This window comes from Garra rufa, chromosome 2 (assembly GCF_049309525.1).
Source record: "Garra rufa chromosome 2, GarRuf1.0, whole genome shotgun sequence".
Taxonomy (NCBI): Eukaryota; Metazoa; Chordata; class Actinopteri; order Cypriniformes; family Cyprinidae; genus Garra; species Garra rufa.
This window is the reverse complement of record NC_133362.1, coordinates 63245129-63268563: the sequence shown is the minus strand read 5'-3', so window position 1 is coordinate 63268563 and position 23435 is coordinate 63245129. Positions and strand designations below refer to the sequence as shown.

Below are 23435 nucleotides of genomic sequence, written 5' to 3'. Positions count from 1 at the left end.
CTGGGATCCAATGGCATTGCTAAAGAGGCGGGTCTCGCCAACCCCTTTCTGTCCTGTAATTCCTTTTGGTTCGTGACTTATTAGGATATGGATTTCTCTGCAATTTCTGTCATTAACTTCAATAAACTATTTATGCACAAAGTATACAAAATATCATTTTCTCATTCACTCAGACAAACTGCAACCGCCAAGATCATTCATCCCGTATCAAACAATAGTATATCGCTTGCATGCTAATACATTTGACAACTTCCTTTCCTAAAGGCATATAATGCATAGATTAAACTCCAATGATCACATAAAACACATAATATAAAAGAAAACATGAAAACATATGATACTGTTGAAAAGCTGATTGTTTCTTAAAGATTGTCTCTGCAGTGTACTCAATTGAGACGCTGCGTTGGATTCGGAATGTCAGACGAGAGTGGGACAGGAAGTCCGAAAAACCCTGTGAGTCACGCTGGACGCATCATGTGCCATGCCAGCTTAATTTCAGAAGACTGGAGGTTTGTTTCTTAGGTGCTCTGAGACAGAGAGCATTTTCTTCTCTCTGGATGCGTAAGTCGCAGATCTCGACAAAAGCGGTCCATACAATTAGCGTCTGGTGATTATCATGTGATGGTCATGTCTCAGCATTTTGACTGAGAAAGAGGGTCCTTTTGTTTCTTTGGAATATGGCCATTTCTGTTTTGTACGTTGTCCGCCCAAGATTCCTACAATATCCTAGAGTTGCTTGATGTTATCCAGCCTTCTCCTTCACTGCCGCAACACGGGTACGTTTCGCGGAAATCTACCGTTAAACAGTGGTGGACAGTAACGAAGTAGTTGTAATTCGTTACTGTACTTAAGTACATTTTTCAAGTATCTGTACTTTACTGGAGTAGTTTTATTTTGAGTAACTTTTACTTTTACTTCACTACATTCCAAAGCATAATATCGTACTTTTTACTCCACTACATTTAATAAAACATGTCGTTACTCCTTATAATATATTACGTGCTCCGAGACGCAGAAGCAGTGTCTGATTAATGAACAAACTGATTCTTTTCAATCGGTTCGCAAATCGCCACAAGCGATTCATTCACGAATTGGACTGATCCAATTGCAGCTGTTCAAACTCACTGATTCAAATGAGCCGTTTAGAGCGAGTCTCCAGTCATCTGAATTCACAAATAAGAACCGGGAGATTGTGAGCGCGCGCGACTGATGCTGCGAAAAGTAAGATATAATGTCGAGTTTTAGGATTAATTATTGCAATTGTCAGTTGTTTGCGAACTAAATCTGCTGTAAAGGGTGATGTATTTAAGCCCGCTGAAATGATTAAATGCAGACACATCAACATCGTCTCTTTTTAGGTAAAATAACGAAACATTAAAATATCACAGATTAAATCAAATAACTCATAACGTTACACGTTCATATTCCTCGCTGCTGTAACCTCAACAGTTTTATTAAAATGCTACGCATTTAGCCCTATGTGACGTCTGTTTTTATATTGTTTATTAATGGTATACTTTTTTATATTGTTTGAATCAACTAGCCTAGTATACAGAAATAAATGTTTATTCATAACCATACTGAAAATAAGTAAATATTGTTAGCTGATGCTAACTGTCTAGCTAACAAGCTTGCTGGTGCTAAGTTGAGGTAATTTTCAGATATGAAGTCCAAATATTTATAATCAACCACCTAGACAGATTACATCTTAGGGAAAAGAAAATATGTGATGTTCAGATGGTAACTACAGTAATTATCAAAGTGGGAAGTGATGCCCTCTGGGGACATTTGGCCAGGGGGTGTTTTTACACCACAGACAATGTTTGAGAAAAAAGAAAAATATTATGAAAATATAATTACATTTTTCTTCCTAACTTCAGGCCTTATTCTCATATCATTTATAACTGTGCCGTTCCACAAAATAACAAGCTTTAAAACACTTTTCTTACTGGTGAAAATGAGATGGTTAAATCAGTTTTCTCTCAGGTAACGTTACAATGCAATGTAAGCTTCACAGTGAACATTGTCAACGTAGACCATATCAACAACAAAAATCTATCTTGACTCCATATAGGCTAGTGGTTATTTTGGGAAAAACCAAGGCTTATAGTAGGATTATAAAAAATATATATGCTAATATAAATTTATAGCCTTTATAAAATTGCAAAATATGTCAGTACTTTTTTACTTAAGTACACAAAAAATGTAGTACTTTTGTACTTTCACTCAAGTAAAATGGAAAAAGGAGTACTTTTACTTTTACTGGAGTAATATTCTATTATACGTATCTGTACTTTTACTCAAGTACTTGATTTGTGTACTTCGTCCACCACTGCCGTTAAACACATCTCAGAATGTTAGTACCGCCCCAGAGGGAGCACACAACCACCGAACGACAAGGATCTAATTTTAATTTAGACATTTAAGCAAGATGTTTGTATATATATGACCGCAATCCCACTGTTCATAAAGCGCTTCTCGCCATTGTTTTGAATGCGCTGGACCACTAACCGGAATCGTCCTGGGACCAACGACGTCACTTCCTTAAGCCGCCGAATGGCGCTTGAAATGGTCTATAGAAATTATTTTAATTATTACTTCACTACTGTAAAACAAAATAATTAAAATCGAAAACAAAACTCTTCCATTAGCTATAGGCCTAATCCATATAGATGCATTTAGGCATTAAAGGCGCGTCCATGAGCAGATGTCGAGTCAGGATCGTCAACTTAATCTTTGAGACACTGACTCAGAAAATACTAGTAATATCAATGACAATAAATATCAATATAAAATTTTGCCAGACACATTCATGGTAATTACTTTTGCTGGGGCTTTGCGGCCAGGTGCATTTGAACACTGAACTCTTCCAGAGAGAGATCACGAGAGGTGCTCCCTCCGGCATGATAATCCTAATAATATCTTGTAGTGTGATACGCCACAAATTTCAAATCTTGTAGTGTATGCATGTTTAGGATTTCAGGTAAGATAATCTGCAATTTCATAATCGGTTAGGATTTTAAAACTCCTGTAGTGAGAACCGGTGTTCTAACATTTCATCCTACCTATCCTGACGCCAGTCACGCCACAGGAGCGCAAGCTGCAAGAGTGGTTTGGAAAGAAAGAGAAAGCGGCACGCCTAGTGTTTTGCACGCGTTTTTAGGCTCGACATTTGAATGGCCCCTAAAAAACATTAAATATCCTTAACATTATGTGGATAAAAACATTACAAGCGCTCACTTAGCGAGTCCCTCTCTGGCTCAGTGCCAAATGCTGCGCTAATCATACCAGTGTGATACGCTTCAGCCTATATTGATCAGAACTCTCCGAAGTTTTTCTTTAGAAGACTTGCCGAGTCACAGGGTTCAAGTCCAAGTCAAGTCTCGAGTCATTGCTGTCAAAGTCTAAGTCGAGTCGCAAGTCATCTTGGATTATGTCAAGTCACAAGTCATCAAATTTGTGACTCGAGACCGAGTCGAGTCTCGAGTCATTGACTCGAGTCCACAACTCTGCTTCTGGACATACCTCCTTTAGTAGATTAGATGAAATAGGGTCTAACATGCATGTTGTAGGTTTAGATGGTTTAACAAGTTTATACAATTCTTCCTCTCCTATAATAGAGAATGAGTGGAATTGTTCCTCACGAGATCTACAGCGCATTATCTGATGTGATACTGTAGCAGGCGGCTGTATGGTTACAATTTTATTTCTAATAGTGTCTATCTTGGAGGTAAAGTACTTCATAAAGTCATTACTGCTGTGCTGTTGGAAAATGTCTGCACCTGTTGCTGCTATATTTTTCGTTAATTTAACCACGGTATTGAACAAATACCTAGGGTTATGTTTGTTTTCTTCTAAGAGAGAGACGAAAAGTAATCTGATCTGGCAGTTTTTAATGATTTTATATAAGATAAGTTACATTCACACCAAGCAGTACGAAAAACCTCTAGTTTTGTTTTCCTCCAGCTGCGTTCCATTTTCAGTGCTTTTCTCTTTAGGGCGCGAGTGTGATTGTTATACCACGGTGTTACACTGTTTTTCTTAATCTTTTTAAGCGCACTGGAGCAACTGTATCTAAAGTGCTAGAAAAGTCCATAGTTTCTATTACATCATCAAGTTTTTCTGAGCTATTGGATATGCTGAGGAATTCAGATAAGTCAGGAAGATCACTTACAAAGCAGTCTTTTGAAGTGGAAGTGATGGTTCTACCGTACTTGTTGAGCAACTGCAAGCAATTTTTAATGCTGGAAATCCATTTATCCTTTGCTGAAACGTCTGCGTCTTTATGGAGAGTGCAGGTCATGGTTGCTTAGTGTCATGAATCAGACAGGAACACACAAACAACGACAATGTAAAACGAAAGGTATTTAATAAATCCAATGGGAAACTCAGGAAACACAGGGTGGTAACATCAAAGACCGACAAGGATAAAGGGGAAAACACACACACTTAATACACAGACTGATAAACACATCCAGGTGAAAACAATGAGGGAGAAACAAAAACACACAGATCTGCGGGGGGAAATGGGAGAAACCAACTAGAAAGTCCAGAGGTGTGACACTTAGCAGACGCCAAAGGAGCGCAAGCTACAGAGCGGTTTGGAAAGGAGAAAATGGCGCGCATAGCGTTTTCCACGCATTTTTAGGCGCGACATGTGAATGGCCCCTAAAACATTAAATATCCTATTATGTGGATAAATATAAATGCTCACTTAGCGAGTGCCTCTCTGGCTCAGTGCCAAAAGCTGCGCTAATCATACCAGTGTGATCATATGCTTCAGTAACCAGCCTATATTGATCAGAACTCTCCAAAGTTTTTTTTTTTTTTAGAAGTAAAGACTTGCCGAGTCACAGGGTTCAAGTCCAAGTCAAGTCTCGAGTCATTGCTGTCAAAGTCTAAGTCGAGTCCCAAGTCTTTTTTGATTATGTCAAGTAAAGTCACAAGTCATCAAATTTGGGACTCGAGTCCGAGTCGAGTCTCGAGTCATGGACTCGAGTCCACAACTCTGGGACAAGTATCTCAAAATCTTCCAGTGTGGCCTGGTATCACGCAAACCTAATCAGTGGTCGCTTATGGTCTGTTTTCTCCTTCAGGATTATTAGGAACATTTTCATTAAAAAAAATCAACAACTTCAATATTATATCTGTTATAATTAATTATTAATTTGAAATCTTACCTCTTCCAGCTCCAAGTTTTTGAATCCACAAGGCGAGATTCGATCATGGGACACCCGAGGTGCCCACAAGGCTATTGGCGGCGACATAAACATGACATTTTAAATAAAAAAATCCACAAATAGAACTTCATAGTATTTCTCATCATCCGGCTTGATGTCGTGTCTTAAGAAGGGTTTTAGTTGTGAGACATTTGTTTTTTGACAGAGAATGTTGCCTGATTGGTCAACCAGGTTAGCCAGCCCTTTCTCTATAATGTCTTTTGAATGAATGAATGAATGAATGAAGCATTTGTATAGCGCTTTTATTGTGCATTTCCGTACACCCAAAGCGCTTTACAATCATATGGGGGATCTCTCCTCAACCACCACCAGTGTGCAGCACCCACTTGGATGATGCGTCGGCAGCCACAGTACAACGGCGCCGGTGCGCTCACCACACACCAGCTACAGGTGGAGAGGAGAGAGTGATATAGCCAATTGAATGGAAGGGGATTATTAGGAGGCCATGATTGACTAGGGCCAGAGGAGAGAATTTGGCCAGGACACCGGGGTTACACCCCTACTCTTTTACGAGAAGTGCCATGGGATTTTTTGTGACCACGGAGAGTCAGGACCTCGGTTTAACGTCTCATCCGAAGGACGCTGCTTTTTACAGTATAGTGTCCCCATCACTATACTGGGGCATTAGGGCCCACATAGACCACAGGGTGAGCACTCCCTGCTGGCCTCACTAACACCTCTTCCAACAGCAACCTAGTTTTCCCAGGAGGTCTCCCATCCAGGTACTGACCAGACTCAGCCCTGCTTAGCTTCAGTGAACAACCGATCTTGGGCTGCAGGGTGATATGGCTGTGGCTGTGGCTGTCTTTTACAACAAAAGGCCCGGACCAGTTGCTCTCTAACCGTCCACCTTTGCGCCCCTCCTTTCATTTGTTGGCCTTGAGAACCTCCTCCCCTTCATGGATGTGAAATGCTTTCACATGTCTGTTTTCTGTTTCTCCTTCACTTTGTTGATGTTGTCCAGAACCTTATAAAAATTAAGGTATAATAAGCTAGCAGAATTTTCACTTTATTATAATTGATAATGCAATTGAATTTTTATCTAAAAATTACCTTTGCACAAAGTGCTGTCACCTCAGCAATCCTACCGTCTATGTCAGCCTCTGGATTCTCAATGACTAAGCAATCATCTTGTGACTCATGTTTTGCGTTGAGAATCTCTGCTGTATTGGGATGGTGGTTAAACATCAGAAATTATGGTGTGAAGCTTGGCAGAAGCCTAAAAGAAGAGTTGCATCAAATTACATTTTCATTATGAATTGTAGATAAAAATTCAAGTGTGGAATAGTTACACAAACATGCTTTGAGGTGTTGATAGCATACACCACACTGTTCAGATGTTTGTACCAGTCATTCTGCTTATCATTGCAGTACTTGTACAAAACCCTCTTGATGGTCTGGTTTGTCCTCTCATCCTGGCCATTTGACTGGGGGTGGTAGGCTGATGTCATGTACTGCTTCACTCCCAAGATGCTGAACATGTTCAAATTGACCTGATGCCAGAAATGTGTGAGATTGGCATTGTATTAATCACAGCATATAACCTGGTTAACTCCCACACCATATAACCATAAACAATACACTAAGTTGAATGCACTAAATTTCACTGTAATAGTATGAAATCCTTTGAAAAAACGTCAAATTAGTCACAAATTTGACATATTGTACCTATTCAAAAACATCTCTTTACAAATAATACGGCTACAAACATTATCAACACAAACTCTTATCTACATATGTCTCAAACACTTTATTATATCAACTATTTACACAATATTTAATTATTTTCAAATTACAACACAATGCCCTTATAAGTGCATTTAATCAACTAAGTAAGTTCTCACTTCTTCTTTCCTGCTTTCCCATGCTGCTTCACATTTTTGTCACTTTTTGTATCCTTTGCACAAACAGACACCTTTTGCTGTTTTCCATCACTTACTTCCAGTAAGTCTTCACTTCTGATAGGATCACTTATATTTCCCTCAGTACCTTCTACATGTACAACCTCCACGTCTTCACCACTTTCACATTTAAACAATTCCTCCAACATAAGGTCATCTGGCACTTCACTTGGTTCCTCCCCACTATGACTAGCACTTGGCACTAAACCTGATGCCTGTTCACTACTACAAGAAGCACTTGGCACTGAACCAGATCCCTGCCCAATGTCTGTGGTACAATTCAAGCCTTTCGACAAAAAAGCTGCTGCCACCACGCGGTTACCTCGACATTTCACCTGTATTCCCTCTTCCACAAGCAGGTTTCCAACTAAAACATCAGTGTCAAACACACTTTCACGACATAACTTCAATAGTTTGCGCAAAACGAAGAATTGCAAAATCCACCATTTGGCCTTCTGAATCTTCCACAGTGATTTTGGCTCGTCAAACTGCTACGTCTGATGCAGTTTTACAGTAGGCTGCACATTGCTGACATCTAGTAATTGCAGTTCCAAGATTCACATTTGCTACATGTTGCTTTGGACACATGAAGTCTACTTTGACCTCCGCAGTTACTACTTGACCTTCGCACACTGTGTACCTGTTAACAACTGCAGCTACCTCGCAATCGATGTCAGCAGACAATGTTAAGGTAGATTGTGCTGTACTTGATAGTGATATTTCTCCACTAAACAGACGAACAGACACATTTGTCATGGCATACCACTTCCCAATCTGCAAGATTTCACCTCCCCATACACTTAGACAAATAATGCCACTTTGGTCTGCCACATCTCGACACGCTCGTCTCTTCATTTTTTGATGAGATCTTGTAAATCCCTGACGATCTTCAATCAACTCCAAGATCTTCACTGTCACATTGACCTAAAATATAAAATTTTGTTTTAAATTCAATATTAACATCACAACACACACAATACATTTAATTTGGCAACTAACCTGATTACACAAAATAGCATCTTTAGTCAACATTAATCAACTTGCTATTATTACTCAATGTCTTTGTAATCAAAGAATTTATCATGATTTACACATGTACAACATATAGAATAATAATTGTGAAATATTCAATGCATGTATTAACATTTAACACATTTTGTGTAAAGTGACACATACATATATATAAACACTTTTTATTAATTTAGCATGATATATGTCTTAATAGGACATTTTACAATTCAACTATGCCTTATCTGCAAAATTGAATTGAAAACTCCTAGAACAATGGTTTTCAATACTAATCTTAAAGCACCACTGCTTTTGTCATTTTTGAGAGGTCCCTTTTTCCCGCACCTCTTGAAATTGATATATATATATATATATATATATATATATATTCACACACACACACACACACACACACACACACACCATTTATTATGTGTGTATATTAAGAAATGTCACTTTCATGTACATTGGCGAACAAAATTAGAGAAATTTATAAACAATTGAACAATTCTGAAATAATGTCATCTTCACTGCTCAACAGCTGAAAACTTTTTGTATTGTTAACACCTTTTCCACAATAACTAAAACATTTCAACAAAAAACATTATTTTGCAGAAAACACACTGATCAAAATTACACAATAAAGACTTGTAACATGAAAACATTAGAATAAAATATTCTCAAGGTTACAACAGTCAGCAATTAGTAAAAAGTGTAGAGGCCTATGCTCTGAATAACTTTATCATATCTGCCATCATAGGACAACACTAGTTTCTCACACTCCTCTGGTGTTATTTTGGTCAACTCTTTTTCAAGTCTCCTCGACAGTTCAATAACTGTACTGGGTTTCTTGGCCATAACTTTGGACCAAGGACTTTGCAGAGGTTCTCTATTTTGTTCAGATCAGAACTCTGGCACGCCATAAAATTATTTCAAAGTTTTCAGTTTTAAGGAACTGCTTTACCCATTTTGCTGGAATGGAAATTACATGGAAATTGTCCTGCATGAATATTGCAGGCTGATAGGGTGAAAAACTCAAGGAAGTAAGCTATATAAGAAGCACAACTCTTGTAGCAGAAAACATGATCCAAACATAACACTTCCCCTTCCACTCTTTATAGACTTTTTTGCACATTTTGAGATCAGTGTTTCTCCAGTTTGTCACTGCACATTATGTTTCCCATATGACCCAAATAAATTAATCTTGCTTTAATCACTGAAGTGAAGTTTGGACCAGTTCTGCTCTGTCCACACAACATGCTACTCAACAAAGCTTAGTCTAGCCCAGGGCTATTCAATTGGCGGCCCGCGGGCCCAATCCGGCCCGCCAATCATCTTTGTCCGGCCCGAGGGAGAAGTACGCGCAAGTGGCTTGAATTGTTTTGGCACTAATTAGTTTGTCCACTAGGCGGCAACGCTGGCCCGGGCCAGCCAAAAAAGAAAAGCAAGAGAGCCAAGAACAACAACAATCTACCAGAGACCGCAACATCAATAGACGGCAGATTTAATAAGCACTTGTTGGGCTCCAGACTGCGACCAATGGTCACATTTTTCTGCCGGTGCGACTAAATTTTGTGAGCGGTCGCATTGGCGCGACCACCGTGTTGTTCAGTTCATAAGCGCTGCTATTTCTGTTTCATATGAGAAACATAAAACGGCAAACAAAACGAAAGAGAAACCAAAGCGCGCCACGTTTGAGCTGCGCAGCGCTTACCGTTTATCAGCTCGGACCGCAACGTTAACACGCTTGTCCGAGCTCAGAACAGCCGGGAACCAAAGTTGATTTCGCAACACTGTAACTGCACAGTGCTGCGAGATCTAGTGAGAAGTGTTTGAATTCGCACAGAATGAATTAAGGTTGCTGCAAGATCTATTGAGAATAAATCAAATTCTGTTATAAACAGCGCTGAGGTATGTCAGAAAACCAGAAGTAACGCCAATTTAAGCATAGTTGAATGTTATTACAGTATTCACTTAAGGGATTGTACAACCTTTTGAAAGAGAAATTCAAGACTTTCAAACATTTTGCACAACCATTCCCAGCACGTAAAGCTCGTATAATCCAATGTTATTTGGATGGCCAAAATATACTTTGTGGTAAACAAACACTAATGTAAAAAAATTAAAATACATCAAATCACAATTATAACCAGTATATTGCAATAATAATCTGTGTAGTTTATGCATAAACAATTTATAGTTCATGTGAAGATATTTAAATAAAAAAAAATAAAAAAAAGAAAATCATCTAAATTAAAAGTTGTTATATATTTCAGAGCCTATTAAATGTTGAAAATATTGGCTTTCAATTATACTGTAATGTTGAATGGACATAATTAATGTGTAAAACTGAGAGAAAATTCATTTAATAAAGACACCAGTACCAGTATTGATATCAATACTTCATTAATAATAGGCTACTTGGTAAAAAAAAAAAAAAAGAAATATGCCATTAAACACATATTTAAAATATACTTTATGTTGTTTCTACCTTAATTTGGAGGTCCAGTGTGAAATTCTGACTATAGAAATATGTGATTAATCATGATTAATTACAGAAAAATGCATATATTTTTTTAATGGATTGACAGACAGCACTAATGTTAACCTTTTATAGATGTTAGTGTTGTAATATTAGTTGATTTTAGTGCATTTCAATTATATAGCCCCCCCTAGAAAGAGATCGGGACGGCCCCCATCCCATTGGCCCCCTTCAAATTTTCAGCTCGATAATTGGCCCTCAAATGAATCTAATTGAATAGCCCTGGTCTAGCCTTTTGATTTTTTCTGCTAATGAGAAATTTGGTCACTGCAGAATAGGCTTTCAGTCCAAATGCTCTTAAACATCAAGACACTGTATGACTACACATATTTAATCCTGTTCAACACTGAACTATTCAGCAATTCCAGCTGTAGTGTGCAAACAATTGCCCATTGAGATCCTGCGCACTATCCTTTCCTATCTTGTATTTATCTTCCATTAGTTTGTGATGTTGTAAACATTCAACATTATTGAAATCACAGATTTAGAACCTACTTCTCTTGCTATACACTGTAAACCCCAATAAGGTCATAGTACTCAAAACTTTTGTAGAAACCGATTACATAATAACTTTTGAGGTAACTAACTTAATTTTTTTAAGTTCTATTTTTTAAAAAGTTACAATCTAATCAAACTTAAGTGCACCGTGCTTAAAAATATTGATTAACACTCAAAATGTTTTAATTTTTTCATACTTAATTATTTTGATCTAATAGAACTTAAATAGAAATATATTAACTCAAAAAAATATACTTTATAACCCACAAGCAAGTTAAAACTACGGTACAAAAAAAAATACTTCAGCTGTACATTTTCTTTTTTCTTTTTATTCAGTCTTTAAATTGTTTAATACAAACATGTCAGAAATTACTAGTAAAATTACCTCTGAAATGACTCCGTGTTTTAAACAATATAATTAGGAACTGAGGATCTTAAAATGCTTAATGTAAAATGCATGGCCTACATTTTTTAAAACAGCATTAGTAACAGCCATCAAAGTGCAAATGGAATAAGTAAAAAAAATAAGAGAATTAAAAAAAGTAAATAAATAAAAACATATCAAAACACAAAACCAAGACATCGAATCTGTCCCTTTAGTAAAAACCTATAGAAACAAAATATAAAAAAGGCACATCTCACATCATTTAAGGATTTAGGAAACCAAGTTGGTGTACAACCAATAATTATAAACAACAGCAGCTACGTTAGATTTTGTAGGCAAGACATAAACCGCCAAATGTAAACAGTTCCAAATGCTTTGACTAACAACAACAACAACAAACTATATTGTTTGTTCAACAACTATAAAGTGACCATACTGGGAACCCCAAAAACACAACATGTAAACACAACAGAAAATACAAGTGTATTTTCTTGTAAACAACTCTTAAGTTAGCCTACTATTTCATTAACAGGTCATTTTTGAGACTCAGTAGGCAGGGTTTAAGTGGTTTACCATCATCAAGACCCATTATGATTTTCTGGATGAATGTAAAAGTGTTAATGAGTTTCTTGGGATAGTCCAGATGTAATGCATACATCAACCCAAGCAACAGTGCAAATGCATCAGCCAAGTTAGGGATATCACTCATCACAACATCATCTTCCACAACAATAGAGATGCTTGTAGGACTGAAATGCACTGGATCTGCAGTCTCTTCTGTGATTGTTGTGATAAGAGCAACAGGAGTTTCAATGATGCCTGGCTCATCTGACGACACCACCTGAAAGACGCAGAGAGTGCAAAGGTTAGGTTAAAGTCCTTGTGAACCGGAAGCTGCAAACGACTTTTCTCCTGTGTTGTAAACACAAGGTTTACTAAGGGGTAACTAGATATAGTTAAAGGAGAACTCCGGTGTGATATTGACCTAAAGTGTATTGAATCATGATACCGAGTGTGAACGTACCTTGCATATCTCATCTCGTCTTGTCCACTGCTGTCCGAAATCTGGGGTCAGTTAGCCGATGCTCACAACAGCTTGTCAATGAGAGTCAATGGGGCATCGAAGCAGTCATGTAAATAAATCACTGTTTTATGCCATTTACGAGGCACAAAGTAGCTCCACACTTCATTGGTAGACTTCCAAGGGCCTTTGCAAATACTTGATTTTGATTCCACATGCCACAGTGTTGAGCAACATGGTCACATGCAAACTCATAGTTCTTACCCACAGTGAATAGTGGCATTTACTGTTCCACTTGAACGTCATACATGTTCAAAATTTGTCATAAATGTGTAAAAAGTGGCAGAAAAGAGAAGCGAGTCTGTTTTACCTGTGATTCAATCCGAAGAGCAGGCCATTTCCCCAAGAACTCCTTCACCTGTGGGTTTTCTTGAACTATCTCCTGGCGACGAAGGGAAAAGGTCTTCTGCATTAGCATTTCTATCAAGCGTAGGTTTTGCGGATTCTTCTGAACTTCGTCTATAATCTGCAGTCTCATTTCTTCCAAACTGGCCTGACTTTCTCCCTTGGGAAAGTTTGGAAGGAAGTTCACTTCAGCTCGTCTGGCTCTTTTTATGTTGGAGTGTGGGTGATCTTTGTCAGGGTTATTTTTGCTCCTTTTACCTGCGTTGACGGACACCTCCAAACATCCAGATCTTGACAGCTTGCCACGATAATCCCCCATCTTAAATTTCAGGCTCATTTTCCATCCATACCATCCACTCACACTTCCAGGCTCTTTAAGACAAGGATGAGCTGTAACAAGAGCTTCAGCTGCCATACCCACATCATTGTCACTTGGGTAAGGTTTAAAGTTGTACATCACTGTAGCCATGTTCTCCAAGATATTGTGCTTTTGGGATCTGGTTAATTTCAGTCTCTTTCCAGAAGTTGCAAAGGCATCGTTTCCCTCTTCAAGCACATGCTCCACTTCATAAGAAAAAGTTGGCACAGGGAAGACGTCAGGCCAGGACTTCTGACGCTGGCTTATAGGTACAAAAGGAAGGATGTCTGTATCAGAAGATGCACTTGAGCTGATATCACTTTCTGATCTGATAATTTTCAATGTTGCCTTCTCTGGTAGCTCTTGAATATCAACTAGACAGCTGAGTTGTCCACCAAAGTCAGGATCCTCATAATGCAAGGTAAACTCAAAGTCCAGTCTTGGCTTGGCTTTTTCTCGCAGTATGTTGATTAGTTCTTTCACCGACTCTGGTCGCTCAGTCAAAGTTACCTTTATAGCAACATCTGTGGTAACATAAACACGCAGCAGAAATTTTGGGGCTGCTGTCATCTTTCTGAGGGACAAATCTATGTATGAAGATTGACATGGAAAAATAAGCAGATTTAGTAGTGCATACAAAAATGTAACAAAGTTTACCCTTGTCTTAAAATATGATTTAAGATCTAGCTGGCATTTTTTTAAATCACAAGATTTAAATGTACTTTCAGTGCAACACTATGAATCGTTTGGGCGTCAACAGCAATTTTCCTTCTACACTGTATGCAGAGAGGGGTGAGTTGTCATTGAGGTCTGATACACTGTGAATAGTTACATTGCCTGGGTAAAGTTCATATGATCTTAGGTGTTCAATGTACTGTGATGCGTGTCCTTGGCAAAGAAAAGTGACATCATTGTTAACAAGGAGGATCTGCTGTATTTTGCTAAACTGAGGCAGTCCCCCTTCCTGCCCCACAGATACAAACATCCCAACATCATAATCAGTGCCATCAATAATGATTTTTGATGAGCTGTAAACCATGTTGCTGTCTGTTTTTTGCTTAATGTGTTCTTTTGCAACCTCAGGAAGCTCTGAAACCAAGACAGAGGAGACATTTGATGTCTGCTGATGTGGTTTGAAGAATGATGGTGCACTGAGATAGTAGGCCATCATGTGCTGATGCCTAGTCGCTAGCGTTTTCAAAACATTCTTAAAGTTTTGTGTGTCATGTACTACACGCTTGAAAAAGCGGTGTTTGCCCTCAAACCGCATAGTCCACAAATTGACAAGAGGCCCAAAACACTGTATGAGATCTGGGTAGTGTTCAACATAATGATGTTTCGGGAGCAGTGTGAACTCTGGGAAAACCTCCTGAAGCATGCATCTGTGATCCTGTATCTTTGTCTGCAAATACTGGATAGATGCATCATCAAATGTTGGGGACAGCACAAGCTCCACAACATTTTTCAAATCCATCAATACAGTCCAAGCACCATCTCCCTCAGGGACTGTATTACCAATCATCAACGGGAGTAGTCTCAACAATGTGCAATTTTCGTGGCCATTGCCACCAATTGTCCTCTTTGCAGCAAAGTTTGTGGAAATAGGCCGTGGTTTATCAATCTTGTCTGTGTGTTGGTATGGGAATGACACAATTTTACAGTTCAAATACTCAAGATTAAAATATTTGAGCCGAATCATCTCCTTAATACATAGGGCCAACTCAACAGGTACAATACCCTCAAAAAGATCATGCAGGACATCAGGTGGGAAACCAGTGATGGTATGAAAATACTGCAACTTCTCTCTCAAGATACAGTCCCCTTTGACGCCAAATTGGCTTTGAACAACCTCTTGCGTAACATCCTGCACATCACAGACATGACTGGCTTTAGTCCTTGGACTAAATTCACCATCTCTGACTTCGATAGACTGAGTTTGTTCTCGTGTAGCCTTGCAGAATCTACAAATATATCCTGCTTTAAAGGATTGCATAAAGCCTGCCAATGAGTGGGCTGCCAGATTATCAGCCACAACACATAAAACAGTACCACGGACTGACTGACCAAGGCACTCAATGAATATGCCATCTTCTTCAAGAATGTGAAGGTCCCGTAGCAAAGGACCAAGTACTCCTTGATAGCCACATCTCTTAAGATCAGCTACCTTGCATAGTGCTGCTAGCTGAATCACATGCAGCGCTGATCGGTATTTAACTGGCAAATCAGCAAACACCCAGTACACTGAACAGAGTTTATGGATTTTCCTTGAAGTGCCTACTGGATTTGCAATTTCAAGGTCATCAATGTACAAAATCAGTGGCAGTGATATCTCTGAAGATGACAACAAATCATTCTCTTGGAAATATGAGCCATCTTGATGGCTCATGTAATGGCCTTTTTCTGAGCTCTTGGTTTCTCTGATTCTGTCAAGGATGTCAGTATGTTTGAACATTTTCTGGATCATCTCGAGCACAGGGACATAAACCACTGTGCATCCAGGCTCGAATTCATACTGCACTGGCATTACGACGGGGTAGTTTTTCTCAACAAATGTTTTTCTTCGTTTAGTTGAGGACAACTCCTCACCTTTAGCTGTAGCACTAACAAAAATATTTGTGTCCATTACAGCATTCACCAAATCATTCACGATTGCTTCAGTAGGAGAGACATGATGCCTCTGTAGTGTGTCTTTTATAGTATCTTTGACAAGAGGTTGAGACAGGGAAAATATCTGAGTCAGGTGATCAACTATTTCTTGAGAGGCCATGTCAGAAACATGTAGAACAGTTTGCATCTTCAAGAACAAGGAGGACAAATTATGGTGTAACTGGGCCCTTAACTGGCTAGTGTCACAACTGTCAGACTCAGGAAAAGCAGATGTGCCTGCATGGTCACACTGAGCAGGAGCCTCGTCCTCAAGGACATCTGTGTTAATGACTGGTGCACCATCATTTTCTGAGGCTACAATGTCATCACAAAAGTTTGAACTGCCTTCATGTGTCCTACTTTTGTGTGCATTAAATGATGAATAAACATTTGTGCGGTAGTTGCAGTCCTTAAATGGGCACGGTACATTCTCATGTTTTTTTAAATGTCCCCTTAAATGACTGAAAAGTGTCACCTCTGAGAAAGGCTGTTTGAAGTCACACAATGGACAGTTGAAAAATGTTTGTCTCAATTGTGCTCTTTCTCCTGCACCAGTTCTGGATGTGTCTTTGTGGATACGTGATAAATGAATTTTCAATGCATTAAATGACGGAAATGTACAAATACAAGAGTTGTGGAGACATGGCAAAGGGCTAACTCTTGAATAATGACTATGCTGTAAACGGTAGTGCACAAATAAATTGGCCCGGGTGTCTGAGGTGACAGCACACAACTTGCACTTCCACTCCATTGAATCATTTGACCATTAAAATGGCTTCATTATGCTTCAGACTCACTACTTCCTGCTTGTGAAATGCATGATTACCACAGAAAGGTGGGAATTCAATATTTGGAGTTAGTTGGTCCTGTCGGCACAGATAAAACAATCAATATGAAACCAGTCAATTTATGCAATCAACCTCTTTACATTAATGATACAAAATATGATACAAAATTTCAAGTGTTAATATAACTTACCGATAAAGTTGCGCCTTGGTGACAATGTAGGTCTGCAGACATGCACACAAAAACGGACAGCAAGATATTTAATTTTGATTGATTTACTCAAGTACAGAAAATGCTCAAATAATTATCAAAGACTGTGTTTTATAGACACTATTACAACCCACTTTGCAAAAAAACTAAGTCTTCAGTGTCCTTGCATTCACTGCTGACTGCCTAAAATAGCCTAACTAATCTAGACCAGGAAAAGCAGTGAGGCACTTTATGACCAAGAGTACAAATAATGTTATCAGATTTCAAAATACAGGTGGGATCTTATGTGCTTTATGCTTTGATGTTATGAAATCACACAAAGTATTGTCTGTTTCCGCTCTTCCTATACTTTCAACCCTTGTGTTATGTTGTGGGTCAAATTGACCCGTTTAGATTTTATAGTTGTTGGAAATACTGGTTAACCCTTTTTTTTTCTTGATATTTTGTGACATTCTCTCATTTATCATCATGAACTTGCATGCAAAGTTTCAACATGCTGGTGTTTTTTTTACATATACAAACAAAATTACTATTACATTTGTGATGTTCCGGGTCAATTTGAGCCGCATTAGATTCAATACAATTCCTCAAAAATAACACAATGAAAAACAACAAAGATTCAGGTATAAACTGTAAACTTTTAAAATCAACTTGTCATATGTTCCAATAAATATAAATATAAATTATATATATATATATATATATATATATATATATATATGAAGATATGATTTAATGAAAATGTTTTTAAACCATTTTTAAATAAACAGTATGCTGACTGTTATGAAGCAGACGGGACAACAAGGTAAGAATGATACAAGTGATGTTTATTAATGTTAGCAGCAGTGCCGGAGGTGAACGGAGATCCTGTGATGGTGAGTACGTGATAGTAGGAAGGTTTATGAGCCGGTTTGGGACTTGATGGGAATAACAGATCCTTTTCCTTGAAGGAGGTGAGACGGGAGGATTCCAAGAACGATAGAAGGAGGTATACTTGAGGGTCCGTGAGTCCACCAACCTCCGCTGACGTGGAAGTCAGCTTATGGCCACCCACCACTGACGACTGGAACTGAGAAGACACAGAAGACTGGAACTGGAACGAGACAGAGTTCAGGTAAGTACAGTAGGGTAAGTATTTAGATAGTGAGACTCGTAGAGAAGCACTAGCAGTCCGCTTTCGCAAGAACGAGCCCGGACAATGAGTGGTGTGTGGAGAGTGGCTTTTATGTGCTGGTGGATGATTGCAGACAGGTGCGTGGGTGATTGGGTCCAGGTGACGGTGATTAGTGAAGATGAGTGCGTGAGGAACGGCTGATACGTGACATATGGCCCCCCTCCCGGAACGGCGCGTCCTCGCGCCGAAATGGATACACCAGCGGAGGGAGGGTGGGGGTTCAGGAGGCGGGTGAGGAGCAGGTGACGAACTGGAGATGGACATATGGACTGGAACGTGAGGCCAGGGTGGAGTGGAAGGAGGAAGAAGCCAGAGTGTAGTATTAAGTAGGAGGAGCCGGATGATGGTCCAGAGCCCAGCCAGGATGACACCCCAGGGCGGCGTCGAGGGAGGGAGGAGCCATGGTGGAGAACTGGTCCACGACACCCTGGGGACGAGCGACGGAGACGAAGCCTCTGGGGAAGATGAGCCAGGAGCAGCCGAGCAGACGGAGAGCCAGGGTGACACCGCAGGTCTGGAGGGCCAAGGTGACGCAGCAGGCTCAGGGGACCGAGGCAGAGCTGGGGCTCCGGAAGACCGCAGTGACACCGGAGCGACAGAGGACATAGGCGGAGCAGGAGGGAAGGAGGAGCCTGACGGAGCCGGAGGGACGGAATGACGAGGTGAAGCCGGAGGAGTGGAGTCCTTAGGCGACGGATGGTCAACGACTGACCAAGGCGGAGCCGGAGAGACGAGGGAGCCCGGTGGAGCTGGTGGGATGACGGGCCACGGTGGAGATGAGGGAGCCAGGAGCCAAGGCGGAGCCGAAGGGTCGGAGGACCGAGGTGGAGTCCAGGACTCGGAGGATGGAGGCAGGGACTGGGGAATGATCCGCCTTGGCGCAGCTGGAGCCTGGATGTCCCACGATGGCACCACACTCCTAGGTGGTGCTGCCTGAGGATGAGCTGTGGGACAGACGGGCAGCAGCGGAGACAGGGCTGGAGGACTGGCTGGCTTGCGTGGAGGCGGGAGAGGGAGGCTGGGTGGGAACTTTGGAGACCTTGGAGCATTTGACGGAACCAGCGGAGATTCTGGAGAACTGGACGAGACCGGAGAAGACTCTGGATGACTGGACGGAACCATCGGAGACTCTGGAAGACTGGATGAGACTGGCGGAGATTCTGGACGGCTGGGCGGAACCAGCGGGGACTCAGGACGGCTGGGCGGAACCAGCGGGAACTCAGGACGGCTGGGCGGAACCAGCGGGGAATCAGGACGGTAGGAAATTATTTCTCCAAACCAATCAATCAAATCTGCTTCAAATATCTCCAGTAATTCCTCAAAGTATCCTCCACAGCGCAGTTTCAGCTCACCCTCAGGGTTAGGAGTGTGGGCGGGGCTTTCCTCCAAGCCCTCGATCTCCACGAGTATCCCCACGGTGACGCTAGCCGGCTCACACACCTGGTCAGTCGCGACGTCCTCTGTCGCTTTAAATCCGGCAGATCTTGGCGCTGCGGCTGCGGTGGGCTCTGGCTGGCGCTCCGTGCTGAAGGTTGACAGCTGCTGACTGGGCTCTGGATCGTGGTTGCACATGCTGCTGACTGTTTTTGGTCCGGGCTTCTGTTATGAAGCAGACGGGACAACAAGGTAAGAATGATACAAGTGATGTTTATTAATGTTAGCAGCAGTGCCGGAGGTGAACGGAGATCCTGTGATGGTGAGTACGTGATAGTAGGAAGGTTTATGAGCCGGTTTGGGACTTGATGGGAATAACAGATCCTTTTCCTTGAAGGAGGTGAGACGGGAGGATTCCAAGAACGATAGAAGGAGGTATACTTGAGGGTCCGTGAGTCCACCAACCTCCGCTGACGTGGAAGTCAGCTTATGGCCACCCACCACTGACGACTGGAACTGAGAAGACACAGAAGACTGGAACTGGAACGAGACAGAGTTCAGGTAAGTACAGTAGGGTAAGTATTTAGATAGTGAGACTCGTAGAGAAGCACTAGCAGTCCGCTTTCGCAAGAACGAGCCCGGACAATGAGTGGTGTGTGGAGAGTGGCTTTTATGTGCTGGTGGATGATTGCAGACAGGTGCGCGGGTGATTGGGTCCAGGTGACGGTGATTAGTGAAGATGAGTGCGTGAGGAACGGCTGATACGTGACACTGACTTGGTTTGCATATAAATTTTGTAAACTTTTTTTTTTTTTTTGCTTTGCTCAGATCATCATAAATGAACAATTAAATGGAGCTGAATATGAAAACAGAATGAAAATATTTAGTTTTGTAAACTCATTTCATAAAGTAAAGAAGTTACTTCTGACATGAGCACAAAGCAAGTGTGTGCTTTTCTACATATGAATTTCTTGCACCCACAGAAAATGGAGTGAACACAGATGATAGGGAAAAACAGAAGAGATGCGAGGTGTGCCCATCCAAGCGTGACAGCAAAACCAGCACCACCTTGTGAAGTGCAAGAAATACATATGAATTAACGAAATGAGATTATTTTTAAAGAGTTTAGTTTTGTTTTTTTAGCTACATTGCTTAATTTGTTCTTAAAAAAAGTAAAAAAAAAAAAACGTACATGCAAAACAAGTCAGCATACTGCTTTTTTTCAGCTACTTTAAAAAAAAAGGTTAAAAAAGTTTCATTAACTTAAATATATGAAAATTTGACAAATGTTCACATTAAAAGTTTACAGTCTGAACATGAATCTTTGTTGTTTTTCATAGCGTGATTATTGAGGAATTTTATTAAATCCAATGCGGATCATAAAGGGACTGCACAGAATTCCAACATAACAGGAGAGTTAAATGAATTGTCTGAAAACACAGAAACCATTTTGTTACACTTAAGATGGTGGCTAACTTGTTATTCACAAATAATAGCAAAAGAGATATTGTATGGATAGATTTATATTCTAATCTGAATTTGGCGCCAAATTAAATAAACGGTGAAAAATAGGTTACAGCCTAAATTAACATTTGAGGTAGGCCTACCTTGATTTTGGCGGATGATCACTCTACTCCTTACACTTCGACCTATAATGAAAAAAAAAACATTTTTAAATGTTTATTAAAAACTTGCAGAGTTCATTCGGTTACAAATCTCATTGAACTTGCCAGAGCTGGGTGCTTAACACAAAGAGCAGCAACACACTAAAAAAACGCAATGACTATCGTTTCTGAAAAGAATTATTGACTAACGTTAGCATTATTGCCTTGACACGACATTAACAGTAAACTTATACATTATATTACCTTTACACTAGCACGCGGGCTGACGGTGACGTTAATCGCGCACGTGCGCGCCAACGTGAAGCTCCGCGCTTAAAAAAAAACTAATCTAGGCTAACAGTCAAATATCATAGAGCGCTTAACACAAACAGCAGCAACACACTCAAAAACAGAATGTCTATCGCTTGCTGCAAATGGTTATTGACTAACGTTAACATTATTGCCCTGCTACGACATTAACAGTGCACAGGACGGTCATCACGCCCGCGCCAACTTAAATAGTCAAATATTAGTCTAACAGTCAAATATCATGTGTAACATGATATTGTTACAATATGACAACAATCAAAGTAGTTTTAAAGTGTTTTGGTTTACTTACGAGTTATTTCATGCTTGATTAACCAGCAGCTCCACTTCGCTCGAGAGGGTAGCCATCTTGAATAGATTTTTCAGGTACGTCAGGTAGGTCCGCACGTCGTGACGTCATATCACGTGATCGACAGTAGACTTAAAAATATTGAGTGAACCAGCGGGGTTCACTCAGAAATGCTGAGGTACACAACCATAAAAATACATTTTTGTTCATAGACAGTAATAGTTTAAAGGTGGATTAACTCAGCAAGAGCTTTTAACTGTAGTGACCTCAGTCCTTATAAGCTAGTAGTACTGTTCGGGCTTACAGTGTAGCTGATAAAGTCATACCTTTGGCTTTCAAATGGACAACCTGCTGCCAGAAACTTTCAGTCACTTTACAACTGAAAATTAAGCTGCCACTTGAATAAAAGTCAACACCAGGTGCCAGATTAACATCAATAACTGTAAAGTATCTAAAGGTGTTCTCTCATTTTAATCAGTGTGTTTTCTGCAAAATAATGTTTTTTTTGTTGAAATGCCTTAGTTATTTTGAGGAAAAGGTGTTCACGTAGCATAGTATATAGCCTACATCACAACAACTCCTTCAGCTTTTGAGCAGTATAGATGACATTATTTCAGAATTGTTCAATTCTTTATGATCTGTTGTATAATTTTTATCACCAGAGTACATGTAGTCAGTATACCAAGTTCTGTCGAAAAGTACTAAATGTGTGTTATTTATGCTCCAATTATTTACTTATTTTTACAAATAACACACAAAGGCATAATTACATACCATTAGCAAAATTACAAACTTAATATTAATCTTCATTACTCTTAAATCAAAATTGAAAGAAAACATGAAATAAGTCCCTACTTTTCATTAACCTACTACTTATTTGAATCTTCATTCTTATTTTACATTTTCTTCTTTTACAATTTTATCCCCTCATACATACAGTATGTTCAAACATTGTACATTTTCCATAGTATTCCAACATAAACATCCCTCCATTCCCACTAGCCACACATACAGACCATATTTCCCAAGGAGTATTATTCCTGGAGTATTCTAGAGAGCTGCTGGAAGTCAAGTGTAAATCCTTAACAAAATAATAATAATAATAATAAAAAACTAATTAAAATAGGTAAGCAAACTAGACTAGATAGATAGATATATAAGCAGTGGTGGACAGTAACGAAGTAGTTGTAATTCGTTACTGTACTTAAGTACATTTTTCAAGTATCTGTACTTTACTGGAGTAGTTTTATTTTGAGTAACTTTTACTTTTACTTCACTACATTCCAAAGCATAATATCGTACTTTTTACTCCACTACATTTAATAAAACATGTCGTTACTCCTTATAATATATTACGTGCTCCGAGACGCAGAAGCAGTGTCTGATTAATGAACAAACTGATTCTTTTCAATCGGTTCGCAAATCGCCACAAGCGATTCATTCACGAATTGGACTGATCCAATTGCAGCTGTTCAAACTCACTGATTCAAATGAGCCGTTTAGAGCGAGTCTCCAGTCATCTGAATTCACAAATAAGAACCGGGAGATTGTGAGCGCGCGCGACTGATGCTGCGAAAAGTAAGATATAATGTCGAGTTTTAGGATTAATTATTGCAATTGTCAGTTGTTTGCGAACTAAATCTGCTGTAAAGGGTGATGTATTTAAG

General features: G+C 39.7%; 1 protein-coding gene across 1 annotated transcript; it reads right to left on the bottom strand.

Annotated features, from left to right (window-relative positions):
- Positions 1 to 11502: 11502 nt before the first annotated feature.
- LOC141325672 (uncharacterized) lies at positions 11503 to 21822 on the bottom strand. The gene is made up of 6 exons (XM_073834433.1): positions 21772 to 21822; positions 21156 to 21197; positions 16983 to 17014; positions 16831 to 16870; positions 12599 to 13945; positions 11503 to 12415 (listed from the first exon to the last, which is right to left on the bottom strand). Exon 5 carries the CDS (start codon positions 13926 to 13928, stop codon positions 12918 to 12920), a length of 1011 nt encoding a protein of 336 aa, XP_073690534.1. The 5' UTR covers positions 13929 to 13945; positions 16831 to 16870; positions 16983 to 17014; positions 21156 to 21197; positions 21772 to 21822; the 3' UTR covers positions 11503 to 12415; positions 12599 to 12917.
- Between the last annotated feature and the right edge of the window lie 1613 nt (positions 21823 to 23435).

Excerpts from the sequence above, each read along its gene's own strand:
- LOC141325672 (XM_073834433.1), bottom strand. The coding sequence starts at position 13,928 with ATGACAGCAGCCCCAAAATTTCTGCTGCGTGTTTATGTTACCACAGAT.